General features: G+C 33.1%; 1 protein-coding gene across 1 annotated transcript in view; it reads left to right on the top strand.

Moving 5' to 3' along the window:
- PDGFC (platelet derived growth factor C) overlaps window positions 1-26,954 on the top strand; it is a 263,344-nt gene that overhangs the window by 148,294 nt on the left and 88,096 nt on the right. The window contains exon 3 of the mRNA XM_001375134.4: window positions 25,191-25,371. Coding sequence (XP_001375171.1) covers window positions 25,191-25,371 — 181 coding nt within the window. The remainder of the gene's footprint in view (window positions 1-25,190; window positions 25,372-26,954) is intronic.

Genomic DNA, 26,954 nt, shown 5'->3' with positions numbered 1-26,954 from the left:
ATATAAATTTAGTATCTGCCCAACTAGCAACAATAGATCAATTCAGTATTCGAGTGCTAAATCCTTTGTATTTATGTCAGTAAAGAACAAAAGATGAAATATATTAATATATGTGCTTGAAAAGTATTAGCCATTATTTGATGGTGAAAAGCACATTCCTCTCCTGTGACAAGAATATTGTTCCTGGAATTACTATGAGAAAATTTGATTGATTTTGCCATCTGGCTATATATGCTGTTTCCCAAGTTCAGAAATCATGTGAGTCTAAATCATGTATGCCCTAAAATTGTCAGGTATAACAGAAAGTCATATTTTAAAAAATTTGATAGAGCAGTCATGAAAGGAGAGCCTCTGTAAATAATCAGTAAGATTATATCCATATTGTTACTTAAAAATGAAAAGAAAGTTATGCACATTATAGGGTCATTTAAAGTATGTTGCTATATTAAAAAGCAGTTTTCATTGATCAGTTCAGCAATATGAAATAGGTCCTATAAAAAACTATTTGAATTCTATTATAACCTGTGAATAATTTACACACATCAAAACATGTATTATGTGTATGTACATATATTTGTATTTTATTTTCATTAAACTCTATATAATTGCATGAATATAAATGTAATATCTCACCTTTCTTTGCAGTTGACATTATGGCTGACTAATGAATTGGGACAGTAGCAATTTAGTGTTGCATCTCAATTGTCCATGGGTTTAAAACAATAGTTTTTTATATAAAATTTATACTACCTTTTCAAGATACTGTTTTTATAGAAATTTCTGCAGTAAGTGAAGTCTGCTGTTTTCTATTGGAATCTTGTCTCTACTTTGTTCTTCTAACTCGTTGAATCTTTTCCCTTAAGTGGAAAGGACACGGATGCAGCTCAGATGAGTAGGGGCCACCCACCATGTTTAAACAATTCTATACACTTTATTTTATTTTCGAGTTAACCTGTAAGTGATAAGTAAATGACATGACTGTTGTTTGTAGGTAGAGAAAATGAATAGTGGAAGGTTAAGTTGCTAGGGTTACAATTTTGGAGGCTCTGAGGAGCAAACATGAGATAAACTCTCTGAACCATGTTTTTTCCTCCTTTTTCTCAAGGAGAGGGAAGAACTGAGTTTAGAGAAAGAAAGAAATAGAAATGTTGAACTTTCAGCTGTAATAAGACATCCCAGTTTCTGGTAGCAGAGAAACCTATTAAAGGACGAATATCTGAAGCCAAAACACATTGAAGGACTCCTATTAACAAGGTGAGGAGAGGAAGAGATGTAGAATGAGAGAAGAATTTTAAAAGGAAAAAGAGGAAAATAAAATAAAACTAAGATTAAAATTCTTGCCTTGGGGATGCTTCTCTAGAAGATATACTTATCCAAAGAGGCAGTATTCCAATTCTTTTTTCTCCTCTTTGTAATGCCATAAAATGTGAAGTAATTGCTTTAGCAAGGTTTATTACAGTGATTAAATCAGCCAACAATTTCAAATGTTGCCTTTTATATGAAACTATTTTCTTGTTTTATTTCTTGACAAAATAATGAACTTTTAAAAACCAAATTCCTGTGTTGTTCTGTAGAAATTATAATCCCACAAATTCTCATGCTAGTCTTAATTTTCTTCAGTGAAAATAGAAATAAGAGGCAACCATAGATTTGGAGTTAATTTATGGTCATAAGTATATTCAAATCATTGTATTGAATAATTTTATTTCTGAAGATAAGTACTAAAGTCACAGGTCCCTTGAGCCTTCCTTGATAGTATTTAAAATATGTTTCTGGATAATATGATGTTTTAGGGGGAAAACAAATTTTGTTCTCAATTAGTATGTATTTTTTTAATGCTCTTTAGCATTTTGGGAATAACATCCATTATATTTGCTTCCAACAACTTAAGGAGCTGCTATTATTTTAAAATCCAATAGGAAAGGTTACAGATCTTTTAAAATTGTTTTTACTTAGAATATTTTCCATGGTTACACTTTTTCCCATCGCTCTTCTCTCCCCCCTCTCAGAGTTGACAAACAATTTCACTGGGTTATACATGTATCATTGTTTAAAACCTATTTCCATGTTATTCATATTTGTAATAGTGTGTGTGTGATCTTTTAACATCAAAACCCTAATGATTTTCCCATTAAACTATGTAATTGGTCATATGGTTTTCTTCTGCATTTCTGCTCCCACAATTCTTTCTCTGGGTAGGGTTCTTTCACACAAGTTCCTCTGGATTGTCCTGGGTCATTGCATTGCTGCTAGAAGAAAAATCTACAACATTCGATTGTGCCATCATTTATCACTCTGTGTACAATGTTTTCCTGGTTCTGATCCTTTCACTCTGCATCAATTCCTGGAGGTCGTTCCAGTTCACATGGAATTGCTCCAGTTCATTATTCCTTTTAGCACAATATTATTCTATCATCATCAGATACCACAATTTGTTCAGCCATTCCTCAATCAAGTGACACCCCCTCATTTTCCAATATTTTGCTGCCACGAAGAGTGAGGATATAAATATTTTTGTACTAGTCTTTTTCCTCATTATTTCTCTAGAATACAAACCCAGCAGTGGTTTGGTTTAGTAAAAGGGTAGGCATTTTTTAAAGCCTTTTGTTCATAGTTCGAAATTGCCCTCCAGAATGACTGGACCAATTCACAACTCCACAAGCAGTATACTAATGTCCCAATTTTGCTACATCACCTCCAACATTTATTACTTTCTTTGCTGCCATATTGGCCAATTTGCTAGATGTTGGGTGGTAACTCAGAGTTGTTTTAATTTGCATTTTTCTGATTCGGAGGGATTTCGAACATTTTTTCATGTGCTTATTGATAGTTTTGATTTCATCATGTGAAAACTGCCTATTCACGTCCCTTGACCATCTGTTGATTGGGGAATGGCTTGATTTTTTATAAATTTGACTTAGTTCCTTATATATTTGTGAAATTAAACCTTTGTTAGAGAGTTTTGTTATAAAATGTTCTCCAAGTTTGTTGCTTTCCTTATAATTTTGGTTGCATTGGTTTTGTTTGTACAAAACAAATAATATAATCAAAGTTATTCATTTTATATTTTGCCATGCTCTCTATCTCTTTCTTGAGCTTAAATTCCTTCCTTTCCCACAGATCTGATAGGTATAATATTCTATATTCATGTAATTTATTAATGATTTCACTCTTTATATTTAAGTTACTTACCTGTTTTGAATTTATCTTGGTATAGGGTATAAGATGTTGATTTAAACCTAATTTTTCCCATACTGTTTTCCAATTTTCTCAGCAGTTTTTGTCAAAGAGTGAGTTCTTGTCTCCAAAAACTGTGATCTTTGAGTTTATTAAATAGAAGATTCCTTAGATCACTTGTCCCTAGTCTATTCCATTGATCCACCATTCTGTCTCTTAGTCAGTACAATATTGTTTTGATGACCACTGCTTTATAATCTGGTCTGGATGACCACTGCTTTATGATCTGGTACAGCTAGGCCTCCATTCTTCATGTTTTTTTCATTATTTCCCTTGATATTCTTGATCTTTTGTTCTTCCAGAAGAGCTTTGTTTATTATTTTCTAATTCTATTAAAAAAAGTTTTTTTGGTAGTTTGATAGGTATGGCACTAAATGAGTAGATTAATTTGGATAGGATTGTCATTTTTATAATGTTAGCTTATCCTACCCATGAGCAATTAATGTTTTTCCAGTTATTTAGATCTAGTTTTAATTGTGTGAAAAGTGTTTTGTAGTTGTGCTCATATAATTTGTCTTTGTAGATAGATTTCTGAATATTTTGTATTATCTAGAGTGATTTTAAATGATGTTTCTCTTTCTAACTCCTGCTGCTGAATTTTGTTGGAAATATACAGAAATGCTTATAATGTATGTGGGTTTATCTTGTAATTTTGCTAAAGTTGTTGATTTCCACTAGCCTTTTAGTTGGTTTTCTAGGATTCTTTATGTATACCATCATATCATCTGCAAAGAGTGATAGTTTACTTTCCTTATTGCCTACTATACTATACTATTGCCTACTTTAATGCCTTCAATTTCTTTTTCTTCTCTAATTGCTACTGCTAGCATTTCTAGTACAATATTAAATAATAGAGGTGATAATGGACATCCTTGCTTCATTCTTGATCTTATTGGGAAGGCTTCTAACTTGTCCCCATTGCAGATGATACTTATTGATGGTTTTAAATATATACTGTTTATTATTTTGAGGAATGCCCCTTCTATTCCTATACTTCCTAGTGTTTTTAATGGGGATTGTACTTTGTCAAAGGCTTTTTCTGCATCTATTGAGATAACTATGTGATTTCTGTTGGTTTGATTATTGATATGATTAATCATGTGGATCATTTCCTCATATTAAACCATCCTTGCATTCCTGGTATAATCCCTGTGATCACTTGCTAGAGACTTTTTGCTGGTATTTTGTTAAAGATTTTTGCATCTATATTCATTAAGGAGATTCATTTGTAGTTTTCTTTCTCTGTTTTTGGTCTTCCTGGCTTTGGAATCAATATCATATTTATGTCATAAAAATTAAGACTCTTTCTTTGCTTATTTTGTCAAATAATTTGTTTCATATTAGGATTAATTATTTTGATAGAAAATAGTTTGATAGAATTCACTTGTGAATTCATCTGGCCATGAGTATTTTTTTCTTAGGAAGTTCCTTGATGGCTTGTTCAATTTATTTTCTTGTGATTGGATTAAGTATTCCATTTCCTCTTTCGTTAATCTAGGCAATTTAGATTTTTGTAAATATTCACCCACTTCACCTAGATTGCCTTATTTATTTCCATGTAATTGGATAAAGTAGTTCTGAATAATTACCTTAATTTTCTCTTCATAGAGATGAGATAAACCTTTTGATACTGTTAATTCTCTTCTTTCTTTTTTATTAGATTAACCAGTATTTCATCTATTTTATTTGCTTTCAAGATACTAACTCCTAGTCTTATTTATTAGTTTAATAGTTCTTTTGCTTTCAATTTTATTTTCTCCTTTATTTTTTAGAATTTCCAATTTTGTTTTTTTCTGGGGATTTTTAATTTGTTCTTTTTCTAATTTTTTTATGTTCCAAGCCCAATTCATTAATATCCTTCCTCTCAATTTTGTTACTATAGTTACTCAGAGATAGAAATTTTCCCTTGAGTATTTTTTTTGGCTGTATTCCTTAGGTTTTGATATGTTGTCTCCTCATTATCATTCTCTTGAATTAATTGTTTATATTATTTATTTTTTGACCCACTAGTTTTGAAGAATTTGATTAAATTTGCTTTATCATGGATGCTTTTTAATTATAATTATTATTGCATTATGATCTGAAAAAGTTACATTTATTATTTCTGCTTTTTGCATATGTTTTCAATATTTCTATGCCCTATTACATGGTTGGTCTTTGTATATGTACCATGTACTGCTGAGAAGAAGGTGTATTCCTTTTTATTCCTGTTCAATTTTGTCCAGATATCTATTAACTCTAATTTTTCTAGCATTTCATTCACTTCCATTAATTTTGAAAGGTTACAGATCTTAAATGTTAATGACCATTTTCTATCCCAGGTTCTCTTGTTTAGACATTTCACACATCTCATTTGTGTCTTAGTACTATTTCTGAATACCTGGAATAGTAATGTCTGGCCTACCATATGTGAAAGGTGGCAATTAATCAGAACCTTGAGAGAAATTAGGTTTCTGAAGGGAAGAGAAAAAGAAAAAGAACCTTCTGCACATGGACAATAATCAGGGTCAATAATAGAAATAAGAAGTTAGGACCAGGTTTTGAAGAGCTTTATATATCAAAAAAAGGAGTTTATGTGTAAGGTCCTAGAGATAAAAAGAAGCTATTTACTAGATTTTATTTAAGTCACATGTTCAGACCTGTACATTAAGAGAATCACTTTGGTGGTTGTATGGAAGATACATTAAATTCTGAAGAGACTTGAGCCAGTAACAATCATGAGGAGGATTATAATACTCTAGATGAGAAGTGGAATAACCCCTTATCTCAAGATTATATTATTTTTTTAAATTATATTTTATTTGATCATTTCCAAGCATTATTCATTAAAGACATAGATCATTTTCTTTTCCTCCCCCCCACCCCCCATAGCCGACGCATAAATCCACTGGGCATTACATGTTTTCTTGATTTGAACCCATTACTATGTTGATAATATTTGCATTAGAGTGTTCATTTAGAGTCTCTCCTCTGTCATGTCCCCTCAACCGCTGTATTCAGGCAGTTGCTTTTCCTCGGTGTTTCCACTCCCATAGTTTATCCTTTGCTTATGAATAGTGCTTTTTTCTCCTAGATCCCTGCAAATTGTTCAGGGACATTACACTGCCACTAATGGAGAAGTCCATTACGTTCGATTATACCACAGTGTATTAGTCTCTGTGTACAATGTTCTCCTGGTTCTGCTCCTCTCACTCTGCATCACTTCCTGGAGGTTGTTCCAGTCTCCATGGAATTCCTCCACTTTATTATTCCTTTTAGCACAATAGTATTCCATCACCAACATATACCACAATTTGTTCAGCCATTTCCCAATTGATGGGCATCCCCTCGTTTTCCAGTTTTTGGCCATCACAAAGAGCGCAGCTATGAATATTTTTGTACAAGTCTTTTTGTCCATTATCTCTTTGGGGTACAGACCCAGCAGTGCTATGGCTGGATCAAAGGGTAGATATTCTTTTGTCGCCCTTTAGGCATAGTCCCAAATTGCCCTCCAGAATGGTTGGATCAGTTTCAAGATTATATTATTAGAAAATATCCTAAAACCTAGAATACATGAGGGAATGGGATGCTTAATTTATGATAAGGGCCATTCTAAGAGCATATTACATGATTGTGGGATTTCCACATTGGTCTGTGATCATGAAAGGAATAGAAATTTTAAAGAGATTCATGAAGGGAGGACATCTCACTTCCCTTTTGCTTCAGTCACCCTTCTTCAGTCTAAACCTTTCACATTCATGGACAAATTCTGCAAACTGTGATTTTGTTAGCTAATGGTTATAGGCATTTAAAATCCAAATGATGTTGAGAAACATCGACAGCAAAAGAGTAGGGTACAACAGAGGATGGGAATCATAGATATTAATATGGAAACAATAAACATGAACTTGGATAGTCTTTAAGAGACAGTGTGAAGATAGAAGGGCCGGGTGTGCTGTGGTCCATAGGGTCACAAATTGTCAGACATAACGATTAAACATCTACAAATAGGAATTTAAAATCCAGTTATCTTTCCAATGGGATCTTGAAACAAATGCCCTTATTTCCTGAATATTTTTCTTTATTATTTTACTGAGGTTCTTAAAAATATTTTCTCATTTACTCTTAGAAACAATTTTGACAATTGTTTTATGACATTTTATAATCCAGATTTCCTAGATATTTAACGTGATATAGTCATAGAATATCATATCTGATATAGATTATACTTTTACTTTCACTTAATACATATTTCCATGTTGCTCATATCTCAATAGAAGACATTTCATACAAACAATAGAGATCTCATGAAGGATATATAGTGGAAGATGGCATATTTTGATATGCACTAAGATTTCAATAGTTCCTTCTTCAGCTCTGCATAGTGTTTCCTTTCTTTTTAAAAAAGTTTATTTAATTAGATGATTTAGAATAATTTTCCATGGTTACAAGACTCATGTTCCTTCCCTCCCCTCCCCCCACCTCCTTCTCAAATATGACACACAATTCCACTGGGTTTAACATGTGCCATCAATCAAGACCCATTTCCTTATTATTAGTATTTGCACTAGGGTGATCTTTTAGAGTCTGCTTTCCTAGTCATATCCCCACCGACCCATGTGATCAAGTGGTTGTTTTTCTTCTGTGTTTTTTTTTCCCACAATTCTTCCTCTTGATGTGGACAGTGTTCTTTCTCATGAGTCCCTCCAAATAGTTCTGGATCACTGCATTGCTACTAGTAGAGAAGTGCATTACGTTTGAATTTACCACAGTGCATCGGACTCTGTATACAATGTTCTCTTGGTTCTGCTCCTCTCACTCTGCATCAATTCCTGGAGATCATTCCAGTTCACATGGAATTCCTCTAGTTTATTATTCCTTTGAGCACAATAGTATTCCATCACCAACATATACCACAATTTGTTCAGCCATTCCCCAATCGAAGGGCATCCCTTCATTTTCCAATCTTTTGCCACCACAAACTGCGGGGCTTTTAATATTCTTGTACAAGTCTTTTTCCTTATTATCTCTTTGGGGTACAAACCCAGCAGTGCAGGATCAAAGGGCAGACAGTCTTTTAGTGCCTTTTGGGCATAGTTCCAAATTGACTTCCAGAATGGTTGGATAAGGTCATAACTCCACCAGCAAAACATTAATGTCCCAATTTTGCCACATCCCCTCCAATATTCATTACTTTCCTCTGCTGTCATGTTGGCCAACCTGCTAGATGTGAGGTGATACCTCAGAGTTGTTTTGATTTGCATTTCTCTGATTATAAGAGATTTAGAATATTTTCATGTGCTTATTAATCTCTTTGATTTCTTTATCTGAAAATTGCCTATTCATTTCCCTTGCCCATTTATCAACTGGAGAATGGCTTGATTTTTTGTACAATTGATTTAGTTCCTTAAAAATCTGAGTGATTAGACCTTTGTCAGAGATTGTTGTTATAAAGATTATTTCCCAATTTGTTGTTTCCCTTCTAATTTTTACTTCATTAGTTTTGTTTGTACAAAACCTTTTTAATTTAATGTAATCAAAATGATCTATTTTGCATTTTGTAATTTTTTCTAACTCTTGCTTGGTCTTAAAAACTTTCCTTTCCAAAGATCTGACAAATATAATATTCTGTGTTTACCTTATTTACTTATTGTTTCCTTCTTTATGTTCAAGTTATTCACCCATTCTGAGTTTATCTTGGCATAGGGTGTGAGATGTTGATCTAAAACTAATCTCTCCCAAACTGTTTTCCAATTTTCAATTTTCCCAGCTGCATAGTGTTTTCTTAATGAGTCCCTTGTGTTTATCTTGAGGACTTGCTTTGCTGATAATGGGGTTAGTCCTTCACAGTTGACCATTGTATAATTTTTCTGTTACTGTATATACATTGTTCTCCTCTTCTGTTCCCTTTACTTTGCATCAGTTCATATAAGTCTTTCCAGGTCTTTTTTATTCATCCTTTTCATTTTTCCTTTTGGCAAAATAATATTTAATTTACAATCATATACTACAACTTGTTCATCCATTCTCCAAGTCATAGACAAGTTCTCAGTTTCCAATTGTTTTTTGTTGCAAAAAGAGTTGCTAAAATATTTTAGTATATGTAGGTCCCTTTCCCATATCCCACACTCACAACTCTTTGGGATACAGATCCAATAGTGGTATTTCTGGGTCAAAGGATATGCATAATTTTGTGGTCCTTTGAGCCTGTTTCTATATTGCTCCTTGGAATAATTTTATCAATTCACAGATCAAACAACAGTGTATTAGTGTCCCAATTTTCCTACATCTCTTCCAGTATTTACCATTTTATTTTCTGGCCATGTTAGCTAATCTGGTAGGTATGAAGTGGTATCTCACATCTGTTTTAATTGCTTTTCTCTAATTAACAGTGATTTGGAACATGTTTTCATCTGATTGTGGATAGTTTTAATCTCTTCTTCCAAGAACTATCTGTTCATATCCTTTTACCACTTCTTGATTGGGGAATGTTTTGTATTCTTATAAAGCTAAGATTTTTATAACTGTGTTTTTGAGGTTATAGAGTTACATGAATGTTAAACTTCGCAGAAGTATGTTTTCTGGGAAAAACAGTGCTTTATGGTCTTTCTGAAAGGACAAAAGAAAAGTTTCTGTAAAATATTATGCTGGGAATATTCTAATAAAATTCTCTGTGCCTTTATTATTAAGTAACATTCTATATAGCCACAAAGATCAAAGGAATACTGCTTTGATTTTTGAATCCTTAGGGTCATTGTAATATTTCAGTCTTTGTTCACTATTTGGCACTTTGAAATAATAGCCAATCCATCATCTACAATTAAAATTCCTTGCTGATATTCTCTGGAGATTTTACTCCTGTAACATACTTTTTCAAAAGTCACAAATGAGGATATCCAGGGAAATAATGAAAAAAAACACATATGATGGGGGCCTTGCAGTCCCTGACCTAAAACTATATTACAAAGCAGCAGTCATCAAAACAATTTGGTACTGGCTAAGAAACAGAAAGGAAGATCAGTGGAATAGACTGGGGGAAAGCGACCTCAGCAAGACAGTATACGATAAACCCAAAGATCCCAGCTTTTGGGACAAAAATCCAGTATTCGATAAAAACTGCTGGGAAAATTGGAAGACAGTGTGGAAGAGACTAGGAATAGATCAACACCTCACACCCTACACCAAGATAAATTCAAAATGGGTGAGTGACTTAAACATAAAGAAGGAAACCATAAGTAAATTGGGTAAACACAGAATAGTATACATGTCAGACCTTTGGGAGGGGAAAGGCTTTAAAACCAAGCAAGATATAGAAAGAATCACAAAATGTAAAATAAATAATTTTGACTACATCAAACTAAAAAGCTTTTGTACAAACAAAACCAATATAACTAAAATCAGAAGGGAAACAACAAATTGGGAAAAAATCTTCATAGAAACCTCTGACAAAGGTTTAATTACTCATATTTATAAAGAGCTAAATCAATTGTACAAAAAATCAAGCCATTCTCCAATTGATAAATGGGCAAGGGAAATGGATAGGCAGTTCTCAGATAAAGAAATCAAAACTATTAACAAGCACATGAAGAAGTGTTCTACATCTCTTATAATCAGAGAGATGCAAATCAAAACAACTCTGAGGTATCACCTCACACCTAGCAGATTGGCTAACATAACAGCAAAGGAAAGTAATGAATGCTGGAGGGGATGTGGCAAAGTAGGGACATTAATTCACTGCTGGTGGAGTTGTGAATTGATCCAACCATTCTGGAGGGCAATTTGGAACTATGCCCAAAGGGCGACAAAAGAATATCTACCCTTTGACCCAGCCATAGCACTGCTGGGTTTGTACCCCAAAGAGATAATGGACACAAAGACTTGTACAAAAATATTCATAGCTGCGCTCTTTGTGGTGGCCCAAAACTGGAAAACGAGGGGATGCCCATCAATTGGGGAATGGCTGAACAAACTGTGGTATATGTTGGTGATGGAATACTATTGTGCTCAAAGGAATAATAAAGTGGAGAAGTTCCATGGAGACTGGAACAACCTCCAGGAAGTGATGCAGAGCGAGAGGAGCAGAACCAGGAAAACATTGTACATAGAGACTAATACACTGTGGTATAATCGAACGTAATGGACTTCTCCATTAGTAGTGGTGTAATGTCCCTGAACAACTTGCAGGGATCCAGGAGAAAAAAACACCATTCATAAGCAAAGGATAAACTATGGGAGTAGAAACACCAAGAAAAAGCAACTGCCTGAATACAGAGGTTGAGGGGACATGACAGAGGATAGACTCTAAATGAACACTCTAATGCAAATACTATCAACAAAGCAATGGGTTCAAATCAAGAAAACATCTAATGCCCAGTGGACTTACGCGTCGGCTATGGGGGGGGGGGGGGGAAGAAAATGATCTATGTCTTTAACGAATAATGCTTGGAAATGATCAAATAAAATATATTAAAAAAAACAAAAAAAAAGTCACAAATGATCTTCTGATCACTGAATCCAGTGATCCTTTCCAAGGCATGATCCTGCCTGATCTCTGTTTGATAGTGTTTGCTTTCCCAAATACTCACTCCTTAGCTATGTAGACACCACAATTTGCTGAATTTCCTAAATCTCTAATTATTTCTTTTTTAGCTTTTTCTCTGATTTCTCAATTTAATGTTGGTCTTCTCTTTACTCCCTATGATCTTTCTTTCCCTTGGTATTCTTTTCTGCTACTAGATTGTCACCTACCACCTCTGTGCATTAAGGATTCCCTTGGGACACATAGTGACTTAGAATACCATGTATTAATATTGAATTTTAACTTTATTAAGCATGCTCCAGTTACATTTTAATCTCCTTTGTGCTGCACTTGGATGTGTTGTAGACAACTTGCAGTCCACAGACCATATGTTTAACACTTTTGAGGTAGATAATTCTAAAATCTCTACCTCTTGCATTTCCGAATGCATATAGGATATGGCCAATTTGATATCCTGTTGGCATACCATAAGATTTAAAGCTGGAATTTATCTGGATGAACTTACTCCTTCTGCAGACTTGCCCAGAATCACTGTTGTTCAGGTATTCAGTTGTGTCTCACTCTTTGTGATCCCATTTGGGGTTTTCTTGGAAAAGATACTGGAGACTTTTGCCATTTCCTTCTTCAGTGGATTAAGGTAAACACAGGTAAGCAACTTTCATCATACAGGTAGTAAATGCCTGAGGTTAAATTTGAACTCAAGTCTTTCTGACTTCAAGTCTAGTGCTCTATCCATTTAACCACCTAGTTGTCCCCAAGACAAAAAGCGGTTAGTGACTTGCCCAGAATTGCATAGCTAATAATTATCTGAGCTGGATTTGAGCTCAGATCTTCCTGACTCCTGGCCCAACGCTCTACCCATTAAGCCACCTCATTGCCTTTGAGCATCATACAAGGCCATAAAAGTTAAGCCTCTAATTCAGCCCTTCCTGTACTCAGAGCTCTTGTCCTTTCTACTACTTCACATTGACTTCTTAAAACAAAGCTCATTATTTTTTCTCCTAAATGTAGTTTCCTTCTTACTACATCATTATTGTTAATATCTCCATTGGATACTTCCCATGAACAAAACCTTAATATTGTATTTGTTTCTTCTTCCTGAACCTTCAGCCCTTACTCCCAAATATACAATTAATTATTAAGTCATTTGGACTTTCAGCATCTTCAGTATCTCTGGAATCTATCTCCTTCTTTATTTCCAGTGCCAGCATCCTTAAAAAGAACCTCATTATTATTTTCATGGACTCTTACTAATAGGATTTATCTCCAATCTTTTTCTTCCCAAATCTCTGTTTCTCCACCTCTAATAGACTAATTTTTTTACATACATTTAGTCATATTTCACTGATTATAAATGTTTAATTGTCCCCAATTTTTTATGTTGAAGTTCAAATTCTTCAACTAGGCAATTAAAGCTTTCCATGATTAGGCATATCCCAATGTATCTTATTATTTTATCTCATGAATATTAATCTTAATTTGTTGAATTCAATTTATCAATTCACAAAGATTTATTATGTACTTACCAAGTGCCAGGCACTCTGCTAGGTTCTAGGCATTCACTGGCATGTAAAACACATAGTCCCTAGCCTCAAGGAGTTTGCATTCTATTGAGGGAAACAGTATATATATATGCGTATATATATAAATACATGTATATATTTATTAGGATAATAGATAAAAGTAACAACAAAGTAGTTTGAAAGTAGAATTTGGGAGGGATCTGGAAAGGTTTCAGAAAGGAGATTGCTTGAAGCTGTTCCTTGAAGGAAGAGAGAGGTCAAGGCAGAGGTGCTATTTTTTCATAGGAGGGAGTATATATGAAAATGACATAGGTAGAAAGAGTTATTCTGACATTGCAAGAGGACTTGAATAATAAAATTATAAATCGCTTTTCCCTCATGCTTAAAATAAGTGAAAATTTTCTTGGCATTTTGCATTTAAAAATATGAGTTAACTAAAAGAAACGTTTTAGGAGAACACAAAAATGCCCCTTCCATAAAATTAAAAGGGATTGTTGATCAGAAGAAAGAATGATAGAGGAGTTAAGATACCTTTGTTTTAGCCCATTGTCTGTTTTTAAGTGAGTTATGTTACCAGAGGAATTATTCCCTTGTGTCTCAAAACAAAAGGTTGGACTATATCTTGGAAGCTCCTTCAATTTCCAATATTCTAGGATTCTCATTATATTTTCTTGAGGAAATGTTTTGGTTATGGACAATTAATAGTGCTGTTGCAATAAATCATTAAGTAAGAGAAACCCTGAAGTACTTAGGGTTTTCAGTATTCCATCATTATTCAATTGGAGATAAACTTGGTAAATAGATATAATGTCCCAATTAGCAAGTAGTTGTGGGATAGTGGATATAAAAGTGCTATTGTCTTTCTAGAAGCTTTTGGAGAAATTTGGAGAGTAGCTGGGATAAGGATAATGAAGGAACCTTTGTTCCTTCAACTCTTATCTGAGTTTTACTCCATCAACTCTGCATCTCTGAAACTGTGAGGGGAAATAAGCAAAGTATATGAACAAAGTAAAGAATTTATAAAAATGTCAGTAAATGTAGGTTCTATTAGGGTGACAACATATAAAATATAAGTTAAGTATATGTGGAATAAATATGAAGATAATAAAAAACAAATATAAAATAGTTAACTATAGGTAGTTTGAGAGGAATGTGGACAGTAGCAGTTAGTGGAATCAGGAAAGACTTCCTGTAGAAGATGGTCTTAAACTTTATTTTTTAAGAACTACTATAAAGATGATAATATTAAAAAAAATAGCTCCCAGGGACTAAGTTGTCAAATTTCAAAGATAGAATGTGCTGGGATTCATGACAGAGGCATCCAGTATAGAATGGATTTATCATTGAGCACCTGTTTCACTGTGAGGTTCTTATAGAAACAGATGTTTGCCACAAGAGAAGAGAAGCCAACTATTAAATTGCTAAAATTGTACTCTCTCAGGACATTCTCATAGCTCTGTTGCTGGTACCTAAGCAGTTAGTCTAGCATGGTAATGGTCACAGGAGCATATAATTTAATTAATTTAATTTTTCCACCATTTAATTCATTTAATAATGAACAATTACCTGTTAGATAGTAAATCCCTCATTGCACATTTGTTGGGTAGCCACAGGCTGTACCAGATATATATGTGATTTATATATTAATGAAAAAAGCTCTTTAAAGGTAACATGTAATATAAAATGTAACAAAACTGGAAATGAATTATAGAGAAGTGCACCTACACTAGGAAACCAGTTGGGACAAAACTATGAATTTATAGGAGAACAAAACTGATTTCTAGTTTTGAATCTAGTGTATCAATGCTATATTTTTGTACAAAGGAACAAGAAAAATCAGTATGAAATTTATATCTCCAGTTAACCTTTGATCTAGTCATAATAGATTAATTAGAATAATTGACTGGTTAGCATTATCAAGTTATCAGATTAAACAAAAGAATTAAACTCTCTGTAAGTCCCCAATATTATTATTACTATTATTATAACTCTTATCCTCAGTGTTGGAACTGTTTTAAGGCAGAAGAGCAGTTAAGGCTCAGTAATTGGGATTAAATGATTTGCCCAGAACCACCTCACTTCCCCAAGACTTCAATATTACTTGATAAAGCTGCCTTTCCCTGCCTGCTAATAGAACCTATCATTATATAAAAAACATTAAAATAAACTAATTATGAGCTAAATGTTTATCCAATAAATTATCCACAATATGGCTTGTACACAAGCTTCATTCTTTTCCACCTTCTCACTTTGGTGAACTTAAGCCCCATTTTTTAGATTCTTCCTCTTCCCTTCTCTAAATTGGGACTAATTCAGGCTTGGCTGATGATTCAAGTTCAGGATTAAACACAATGAACTATTCTTAGGCTTGAAGATCTTGAAGAAAGATAATTTATTCAATCATACAGAGGGTCAATAGGATAAAACATTGATTAGGGCGGATGTGGCTTTCCTCTGCATTTCCAAGAGTGATATCTTTACAAATTGGAAAAGTATATGATTCTAAGGAGGACTGGAGCTACTCTTTGAAGCCCAATTAGCCCTAACTCTTCAGAGGATAGGTTTTTTATGCCATCTGCTGACAAGAAGGCATGCTAATGGTCCAAGTCCGAATCCTCCAAACCAGTCATCCCTTGAGCAAGACCTCCTTGCTCCATTAAGGAGATGCTAACACTCAATCCACACTAAAAACAGATGTTTTTACTTCACCTAACTTCCTTCCTTCCCTTGACTGTCTTTCCTGTTCAAGAAAGTGGTTTTCTTAGTTCTTTCCAACTCTATGTTTTCATTAACTTCAGGTCCCTTAAAAGAAATCAAAATGTCATTTTGTTTTTAAGGGTGCTTATTTAGCTTCATGTATTTGAAGGATGGCCATACGGAGGAGAGTTTAGATCCATTCAGAGGACTCAGCAAGGTGTAATGAGTAGTAGATGTCTGAGAGAAACAAATTACCACTCCATGTAACTATAAGTTTCAGAACCACCAGAGCTTCCCAAAAATAACATCAGGAGGTATTCAGTTCCTGTTTATTAAAGGTTACCAAACAAGTTGTCAGTGACCACTTGTAGTAGATTTTACTTTGAAGCTTGAAACAGATTTAAATGTGATGGTAATTAAGTATAAAACTACAATAATTAACAAAATAAATAAAATATGATGAAACATCAATAATATGGGGTTTTTATTAATAGAATTTATTTACAGGTGTCTCAATTTCTCCTGTACTCCCTGTACCATAGAAGGCATCATCCAGGAGATGGAGATGTATAAATAAATCGTGTTTTTCATGTTTCCATTTTTTAGTTCATTTTCTGGAGATAACATTCACAAATTATTCTTCAAGTATTAAATCTATAACTGTGCATGATGTTGTCTTGGTTCTACTCTGTTCATTATCCCATGTATCTCTTTCCAAGTTAAAAAAAATGATCTGCTCATCATTTCTTTTTGGCAGAGGAATATTTCATCACAATCATATACCACAGTTTGTTTAGCCATTCTCCTACTGGCTGGCATCCCCTCAATTTACAATTCTTTGCCACCACAGAGAGCTTCTATAAATTTATTGGAATATAGAGGTTTCATTCCTTTTTCTTTAATTTCCTTGCAAAACAGACCCAATTGCTTTGTCTAAGGGTCTAAACATTTTTCTAACTCTTTGGATGTAATTCCAAATTGCTCTCCAAATTAGTACACAGCTCTACCAACAGTATATTCCCACATCCTCTTCAATATTTTTCATTTTGCCCTTTTTGTCATTTTAATCCATCTGATGGTTGTGAGGTGATATCTCACAATTGTTTTGGCTTGTATTTCTCTAATCAATAGTGATCTTAGAGAATTATTTTCTTATACCTATATATAGCTTTGAATTTTTTCACCTGAAAATTGTCTGTTCATATTGTTCTCATTTATCAATTGGTGATTGATCTTATTCTAATAAATTTGACAAAGTTCTCCATACATTTTAGATATGAGACCTATTTCTGAGAGATTGTGTGTAACCCCCCCCCCATTTTCTGTTTTCTTCTAAGGTTGGAAACATTTGTTTCATTTGCCCAAACCCTTTTCAATTTAATGTTCTCAAAATTATCTATTTTATATCTGACAATGCTCTCCATCTCTTGCTGACTTATAAATTCCCTTCCTCTCCATAAATTCTATATATAATATATTCCCTGTTCTTCTAATTTACTTATTATTTACCCTTTTATGTTTTGATCATGTGTCAATTTTGATCTTATCTTAGTAAATGGTGCAAGTTTATACCTATTTTCTGCTAAACTATTTTCTAGTTGTCCCAACAATTTTTACCAGTATTTTCTTATTCCCTAAACCTCAATCACTTTTGTCAAGCGTAAGGTTACTACAATCACTTGCTACTCTTTGTCTAGTTCTGCTGATTTACCTTTCTCTTTATTAGCTAATACCAGATCGTTTTAATAATTATGACTTTATAAAACAATTCAAAATCTTTGATTGCTAGACCTCTTTCTTTTATATTTTTTCATTAAATCTTTTCATATTATAGATTTTTTGTTCTAAATTAATTTTTTATTATTTTTCTAGCCTAATAAAATAAGTTTTGGTGATTTAGTTGGAATTGCATTGAATATGTAGATTGGTTTAGGTAACATTTCTCCAATTATTGAGATCTAAATTCATTTTTGTAAAAAGTATTTTATAATTTTGTCCATGTAATTCCTAGGTTTGTTTGGGCAGTATACTTCCAGGTATTTTATTCAAACTATGGTTGTTTTAAATGGAGTGTCTCTATCTCTTCTTGCAAGACTTAGTAAGTAATATATCAAAATGCTAATGGTTCATGTGAGTTTACTTTATATCCTGATATTTTACTAAAATTAAAAATGGATCATTTTAACTAACTTTTTAGTTCAGTTTTTAGAATTTTCCACATATACCATCATATTGTTTGCAGAGATAATTTTATTACTTCTTTTCCCATTATGAGTCCTTCAGTATCTTTTTTTTTTCCTCTGAGAGGTATTGCTAACATTTCTAATACCATGTTCTAATACCATAATGGGTATCCTTGTTTCACTCCTGATCTTTTGGGGGAGGCCTCTAGCTTATCCAAATTACGAATAATATGTCCTCATGCTTTTGGGAAGAAGCTTCATTTTAAGAAAAAATACATTTCTATGTATGCTTTTCAGTGTTTTAAAGAGGATTGGATATTGTATTGTGTCAAAGGGTTTTTCTGTATCTATTGATATAATCACGTTTTTTTAATCATTCATGTTGATGATTTTATTATACTATCCCTGCAACTCTGGTATAAATCCTCTTTGGTCATAATGTGTAATCATTGTGATATATTGTTGTAGCTTCCTAGATAGTATTTAGGATTTTTGCATCTACATTCATTAATGAAATTGATCTATAATTTTCTTTCCCAGTTTTTTCTCTCCCTGATTTAGGTATCAGCACCATATTTGATTTGTAAAAGGAGTTTAATAGAACTCTGTTACCTTTTTAAAACAAAACAAAACAAAAAAACAAGAAGAAAAATTTTTACTTTCCATCTTAGAATCCATGCCATGTGTCTGTTCCAAGTCAGAAGATCAATAAGGACAAGACAATAGGAGTTAAAATACTTTTCCAGTGTAATACAGTCTAACATATCTAAAACTAGATTTGAGCACAGTAATTCCTGGCTCTAGGGTTGATTCTCAATCCATTGAGCCATATATCTTTCCCCTTTTACCTTTTATTTCAAATAATTTGTTTAATATTATAATTATGATAGACTTTTCAATGATAGAATTCACTTGTGAATCCATCTGGTCCTCCTGCTTTTTTTTTTCCCTTAGGAAGTTAATTAATGGCCTATTCAAATTATTTTTTTAAAAACAGGTTTACTTAGATATTCTGTTTCTTCCTCTAGTAATGTAGGCAGTTTACTTTTTAAGTATACTTCCATTTCACTTACATTGTTAAATTTGTTTTCATACAATTGAGCAAAATAACTCCTAATAATTATTTTAATTTTGTCTTCATTGATTATATATTCATCTTTTTCATCTTTAATGCTAGTGATTCAGTTTTTGCCTGTATCATATTAACTGATAGTTGCTATATTTTGTTGATTTTTTTCATAAAACCAACTCCTAGAGTTATCTATTAATTTAATGTTTTTTTCTGACATTCAATTTTATTATCATATTTAATTTTTAGTATTTCTAATTTGATCTTTAGTTAGAAATTATTAATTTGTTGTTTTTCTAGTTTTTAAATGCAATCCTGATTCATTGATTTTTCTCTTATTAATGTAAGAATTCAGAGTTATAAAATTTCCTCTAATTTTACTGATTTTGCTATATTAGTATTCCTGTATTATATAATGATTATCATTCTCTTTAATGAAATTATTTGCTTATATATATGATTTGTTCTTCAACCCATGTATTCTTTAAGATTGGGTTAGTCTCCAATTAGTTTTTACTTTTTCTTTCCATTGTGTCTTATTGTAATCAATGTTTATTACAATATGATCTGGAAAAAATGCATTTAATATTTCTACTTTCTACAATTAACTGTAAATGTTTTTGTCCTGTAATGTGTGGTCAATTTTTATAAAGGTACCATGTGTTGCTGAGATAAGATATACTCCTTTCCATTTCCATTCATTTCTCTCCAGATAATCTGTCACATTTACGTTGTCTAAAATTTTATTTATCAATTCAACTTCTCATTTTTTACTTAGATTTATGTACTGCTAGGAGTAGAAAATTGTAGAAACATCAAAAATGTTAAATATGAGATCTCCTAAGTCAATATGCACTTATTACCATTTGAATTGGATGCCACTAATTTCAAGGATTTCTATATTAATTCAACTTTGATTGATTAATTATCCCTTCCCACTCTGAGGTCCTGTTGTTTTGAATCTGGTCAGAGGCATTTTGCCTATTTGTAAGTAGGCAAATCTTCCTACTCATACCACTCTTTTCTTGGGTATTGGAATGTAGAAGCAGGAAGCTCTAATCTTAAAAAAATACTTATGGCAATCAATTTTTGGTACTCTTTTAGTGGAAGGTTAAACACATGAATAAACATGACCAAGGATGTTACTTAAAAACAAGCTTTTATTAATGTCATAATCATTGTTACGGTATCTCAAAACACATGCACTAATTTATTGGCTGTCACTATCTCATTGTTCTCAGATTTAATTGACAAATCTCTGCATGTGGCAACAATTGAGGTTTTGTTTGTAGGAATCTGCAACTGCAGTCATTTCACATAAAGGCATGAAGTTAGGCTCTGCTACAGGGCGGCATGAGCCTGATGTACTTTGGAATAGGAGTCATCTTACTTATTTCATTACCTTTCACAGCAAATTCAGGCTCCAGTAGGCACTCTCCTCACTAGGGCTTCCTAGAACCACATCTAAACCTGTCGACAGGGTTTCACAGAACTGCCAGCTCAGATAACTCATGTGGATAAAACTAATTGACAGGATTTTAGTAAGACTGGAAATAGCCCATTTTGAGAGATTGGTTTATTTTTATGAGGCAGGCAGGATGCCTGGGGATTCTTGTTTTTATCAGTGGTGAATTTATTTTTCTTGAATACTCTTTGTGATAATACTTAAGACCAAGAAAACTGCCCTCATTGCTTTTAAATTCCCACATGAGAACCAAAATTGTGTCTACAACACCAGACTTGTTTGTTGAACATAAAAGAACATAAATCCTCTATAGGTCCCCAGGGAGATGTTAGAGAAAGGGAGTAATCATTATAAACTACTTAGTGCTGTATGTACTGTATCATGTTGCCGTGAGAAAGTTATGTTTGATTGGCTCATAAAACAGGTTTAGTAAATCCTTTAAATAGTGATTTGGGCAATTGTGCGCACTGGAATATAATACCTGAGAGTGTATTAGAAGGATTACAGAGTCTTCAGAATAGTCACCTGGGGATGTGAAGTTTTCTGGTTTTAAGGGTGATAGTGTTTTCTGTTTTCACATTTGTATGTCAAGTATCAGAGGGTTTTATTGCTTCCCTTTTCTAGTGTCCTGGCCTATGTAAATATCTTTGATGATTGTTTCCCTTAGTTTGGGCCTTGATTGTTTCTTACCATTTCACCAAAAAACAGGATTTTTTTTTGCCAGGATTTTCTGCAAATTCTCACCATTGCATGCCACCTTATAGGTTTTGTAGGAGCTCACTCTAGGAGTAATTGTGAAGAAGTACTAAATCATATACTGAGTACAAATTTGACTGTTTTCTTTTGGTGATTTGTATATAACATCCAAGATAATGGAAGAATCAAGTCTAGGCAAGTGATTTCCTTTTCTTTCATAAGATTGAACATCCAAGCTAAGCAAAAAGGCAAACTTTGTAGGTAGAGTGATATTCCTCTCATTTTTAAACACTTTAACAATTAGAATTTTCAATGCCACATTCCTGAAAGTAAAAAGTTCATTTCCTTGTTACTTTATGAGAGTATAAATAAGAAAGGGGGGATCCTTCATGTTTTAACCAAAAAAAGGAGACAAATTTATACATGAAAAATTATTTAGTATTTTATATTCTATGTTCATCCTTTTGTTTTTACCTTTGACTTTAAAAATATTAATGGTATAGTGGATGAATGTATTTAGGAATTAGATGGTTATCTAATGACTTGATTTGGAATATCATCAAATCCACAATTTGTGACTAGGCAATTAGTAGTAGTATCCATTGAATTCAACTAATATTTAAAATCAAAGTGCATAGTAGTCTTTTAATGATTATGTTGATATCATTTATTTTTAATGAAATATAAAAATATCCTGGTGCTTTAAGTAGAGATAATGAATGCATAAGGCAGGCTTGAACAAACATGTAACATAAGAATTTATTGCTAGCTCTCTCTAGCTAGAGATCTGGGAATCGTTATAAAGACTAGGTTTTCCAAGAGGAGAAAAGAAAAAATAGTACAACTTTAGTAGAAAATTGTTATAAAGTAATAATTTACACATTAAACATTGCTTGACTTATTTGGAAGAATTTGTCTTTTATATCTGAGTGTTAGTTACGTCAAGGGTTAGCACTGTTTGTTCCTTGGAGAAGATTTTAATCTCTTGCCACATTTACAACCTCAAGTTTTGCTTTCATGGAAATACCTTTTTATTAATTCTGAAGAACAATATGTATGTATATTCTTAAAAAGGATTGTCCTAGGTTGAAACATTACAAGAGAAAACAACAGAATACAATAACATTTTGAGTTTCTCTTTCAGTTTCCAACTTTTCTACACTTCTCAAGAAATTTTTTTTTTCCTAGGGAAAAATAGTTGTTTGTTTTTGAGAAACTTTATAAGAAAACTTTTGGAAATAATGTCTGCATACAAGTTACTAGTCATGTCTGAAATTGGCTCTCCTTACACTAATTAGCACTCAGGTTTAGGATTAGAACTCAGGATTAGGTCAGGTTTACCTGCCAAGTTTAGAACAAACAGCAAATTTATGAATTTTGTACTTCTTGTAATTAATCTAAGTATGACTACTCGTTGATGAAGTTAGCAATTGACAGTGCTTATTCAAATCAGTGTGTTCTTAAATCTTTTCTAATTACTTCCTCTTATCCTTTTTATTCCACACTCTCCTCCCCAAAGTCTTGAAATAATAATAATAGTTGGTGTCAATATTTGACATTTTGTTATATAAAATGATAAATTCACTTTTCACTTATTTATACTTCTGGTCTTCTTACCTGTAGGAACAATGTGTTATTTTGCTTGAATATTTAACCTAACGGAAATTAGAATTAGCTTAAAACATTCATGACCAGGATTTTCACAGCCAGAAAAAATTACGTTTACATGTTATATTCTTACCAATCCTTTTAAGTGCTGTAATTTTAGGTCATTCCAATTAAACTAGAAAGTAAAAATTCAGCAGATAATTACTTTGAAGCCATCTAGGATAAAAAAAAAAAGGGTTTCTTCCCTGGTTCCCTGCCATATAGGCCAGACTAGCTGTGTTTGTTTGCTTTAATTTCTCCTAAAAAAACAAGTAAGCTGTCCCCAAGGCTTGATTGGTCAGAGGGTTAAAGCTTATGCTTCTTGAACTCAATTTCCAGTCACCTAGGGTCATACAAAAATGGCACTGCCTCAGACCTTGCAGAGGTCTCACTACCCTGGGAGTCTAGACTCATTTCTTTGTGGAGACAAGGTATAAGTTTACCTAAAATCTTATTCTATGCTTGGTAAATATACCTTCCATACTATGGCTAAGGAAATCTCAATTTGGGACCTGTTATATGGGCTATGAGAGTCCCATTTAGTTCTAAACTTGAACCTCTCCTCTCTCCCCAATCAATCAGTAAGCATTTCATGCAATACACAATGACAGATAAAGTACTTTGCTGGATTGTTATTATTTTAGGAATATAGAGAAGTATAAAACTGACATTGTGGAGATTACATTATGAATGGTTTTAGTGAAAAGGACAGTGAATTTAGCATCCATAATACCTGGATTTGAATCATGACTCTTCTTTCCTTTGAAATCATTCCTCGTTCTTTCCTGTTGTTTTCAGCCTTTGATTAAGAGTTAACTCTAGTTGTTAAGACTAACTTCTACAGGTAGCTTATTCATGTTCCCTCTTGTCTCCACTAGGAAAATGTGCCCATGTTCATCTCTCATCTAATCTCTCATTTCTTCTTTTTTTGATGCTCCTTATTTCACAGCTATTTTACAAAGGCCTAGCCTTAGAACCTGAAAAAATAAAAATAAAAATGTAAACTCTCACTTGACTCTTCTCCTATGATACTACTTTTCCTATGACTCCCTTTCACAAACTCCTAGAAAAAGGTTTCTTCCCTCATTTCCACTACCTTCTATCTTCTTATTTCAGCTTTGTGTGCCCATTAATTTGTATATTTTTTGTATATATTTACATGCATTCAAATTATCTCACATAAACAAAAAGCTTCTTGAGGAAAGAGATTATTTCATTTTTATCTCTGCATCACATTTAATAAAATGCTTTATGAGTAATTGATTTTACTTCTTTTTTTTTTACATGTTGGGCAAGTCATTTATACTATCTAGTACTTAACACAATCACTGGCACATATTAGGCACCTTATTCATTTTATGGTTTCTCAGCTTTATCATCTGTAAAATGAGTGATTAAAGTATATGAGCTTTAATATCTAGTCTAGATTTCAGTACTCATCTGATCACATATATATGCATATATAGCAATGTATATGTATTTGTGCTTACACATATATACACACACAATAGTACATAATTGTCAAATGAGCAAGCATATGTAGTAAACTCAAATTTTAAGCAAGGAAAAAATCTCTTGGTTGGGGAGTCTAAACTGGTCCTTAAAGGATGCGTGGGTAGGATTATGAAGAGATAATGAAAGAGGTCATGGTTCAGATCAGAGGAATGAGCCTTTCAATAATGAACTGTAAAATGGGATATAAAGCCATTTGGGGAAACATTGTATAGACTAGCCCATTGTGACAAAGAATATATTTAAAAGTAGAAGGAAAAAAGATTAGAAAGGTAGATGGGGTAAGATTATCAGCATCAGATAGTCACATAGAAAACAAGAATTAAGGATAGGCTGGGTTACTATATCTTCCTACAAAAGAGCAAAGTAGACAGTTGGCAAACATTTGCTAAATTTGGTCCTCGTAAGCAGCCAAGTTCAAAAAGTCGAGAGCATAGACTCATATTTTTTCCCCTTCAATGTAAACTCATCTTCAGTGTTTCCTTTTTTGGAATATGTAACTTTGTGTTTAACCTAGTAGTAGAAGTTAGGATTAGCTCATAGTTTTGGTAACAGAGTTTTTTAGCTTTCAAAGTTGTGAATTAATATTGCCCAAGTCATGTAGTGTACATGTGTCAATTTTCTTTTTTTTTTGTCTTTACAGGTATGACTTTGTAGAAATTGAGGAGCCCAGTGATGGGACTATTTTAGGACGATGGTGTGGCTCCAGTACTGTGCCAGGGAAACAAATCTCCAAAGGAAATCAAATCAGGATAAGATTTGTCTCTGATGAATACTTTCCTTCTGAACCTGGGTTCTGCATTCATTATACCCTTCTCACACCAGTAAGTAATGTAATTTCAGGGCTTATTTATTATGGGGAAAGGATGTGGGTAGACTTGCTTTTAAGGTGGTCCTTAAGCAATTAAGTTAAATTACTTGATGATTTCTAATGTTTAAAAAAACCAAATCTTGCCTTATTTATGTTATACTGTTCTCTACACTTCATGAATTCTATTGTGGTTTATGTGGATAACTTTCATTTGGACAGCATGGAAAGAATCATTCATAACATGTAGGAACATTGAAATAGATTATTATTACAGCAAGAAAAAGATGATTTTTACTACCATTTAAAAAGAATGGAGGTCAAGGTGGGACCCCCAAATTAAAAAAAAATTAAGAAATGTGGAAAATCATTGAGTCTACTTACTGTCTATCTGAAAAAGAAATGACATTTCAGAGTTGGTAAGAAACAATTTAGGAAAACCAGCATTTCCCCTGGAGGGAAGATGAGACTAATTGCACATTACTTTGTAAATTTCTGGTAACAAAAACTCACATTTCTATAGTACTTTTCAGTTTGTGAACCACTTTCTTTACTCTAATCCTATGGGATGGGTTTGTTTAGGTATTACTGTCCAACTCTCCAAGGGCCAAAGCCAGGATTTACTTAGTTTTGAGCATTCTGACTCTCTCTCTCTCATTCTCATCCCTGCTGCCTCATGTACTGCTTTACAATTTACAGACTTTGCTCATAGCAACACCCTGAGTTCAGTAGTGGAAGTAGGGTTATTATCATTTTACAAATGAGCAAATAAGTCTCAGAGAAGTCATTTGATTTGGCCAAGTTGACAAAGCAAGTAATTGATCCAACACAGACTTGAATCCAGGTACATTATCAGAGTCTGTAATATGTAAACAAGTGATATGAATTAATTTCAGATTTGAGTCTCCTGTTTTGGATAGTCTGTGTGTGTGTGTGTGTGTGCATACATGAATGCATGAGCACTTTCCTTCTTTTGCGTGGTTCTATGTTCTTGCAAGTATATTTCTTAAAGTTTATTTTGTCTTTAAAAAAGAATTGAGGAAAATCAAATTCCCTCCACTCTGTTTTCAAATATAAACTTTGATTTATGTTTAAAACTCTGCAGTAGAACAAAGCCAGAAAAGCAGTACTGCCCCACCTACACACACATACTTCAAAAAGTAAATCTACTATTTACTAAATAATGGAAGATTTAGGATCTTAATTGGTGGTTCATTCATTTATCAGATTATATCATCAAAATTTTGAAATGCTCCATTTATGTGTGTTTAACAGTCTCTGAAAGAATCTCAAACTTCCCTGTTTTTTCAAGGATGGGTAACTTCCTAAGTGTTCATACTCCATCCATCATGTCAGATTTCATCTACCGCCACACCTTAGTAGACCATTTCATGTGTTGGCAATGGGGAATGAATAAGATAGTGATCAATCCTCTGATGACAAATCCCACTGGCTTTATTGTTTCCAGTCATTTAGCTTTTCTATTGTTCTGTATTTTCAGTCTCTTCTCTTGTAGGACCTTCCACAGTTTACCTTTTTCTTATATGGTCTTTGAAAACCTACCCTCATGAGGTATCAGAGTAGATCTTTAGATGGAGA

Source organism: Monodelphis domestica, chromosome 6 (genome assembly GCF_027887165.1).
Source record: "Monodelphis domestica isolate mMonDom1 chromosome 6, mMonDom1.pri, whole genome shotgun sequence".
Lineage (NCBI taxonomy): Eukaryota > Metazoa > Chordata > Mammalia > Didelphimorphia > Didelphidae > Monodelphis > Monodelphis domestica.
Note: the sequence above shows the minus strand (reverse complement) of the source record. Positions and strands in the feature narration are given on the sequence as shown.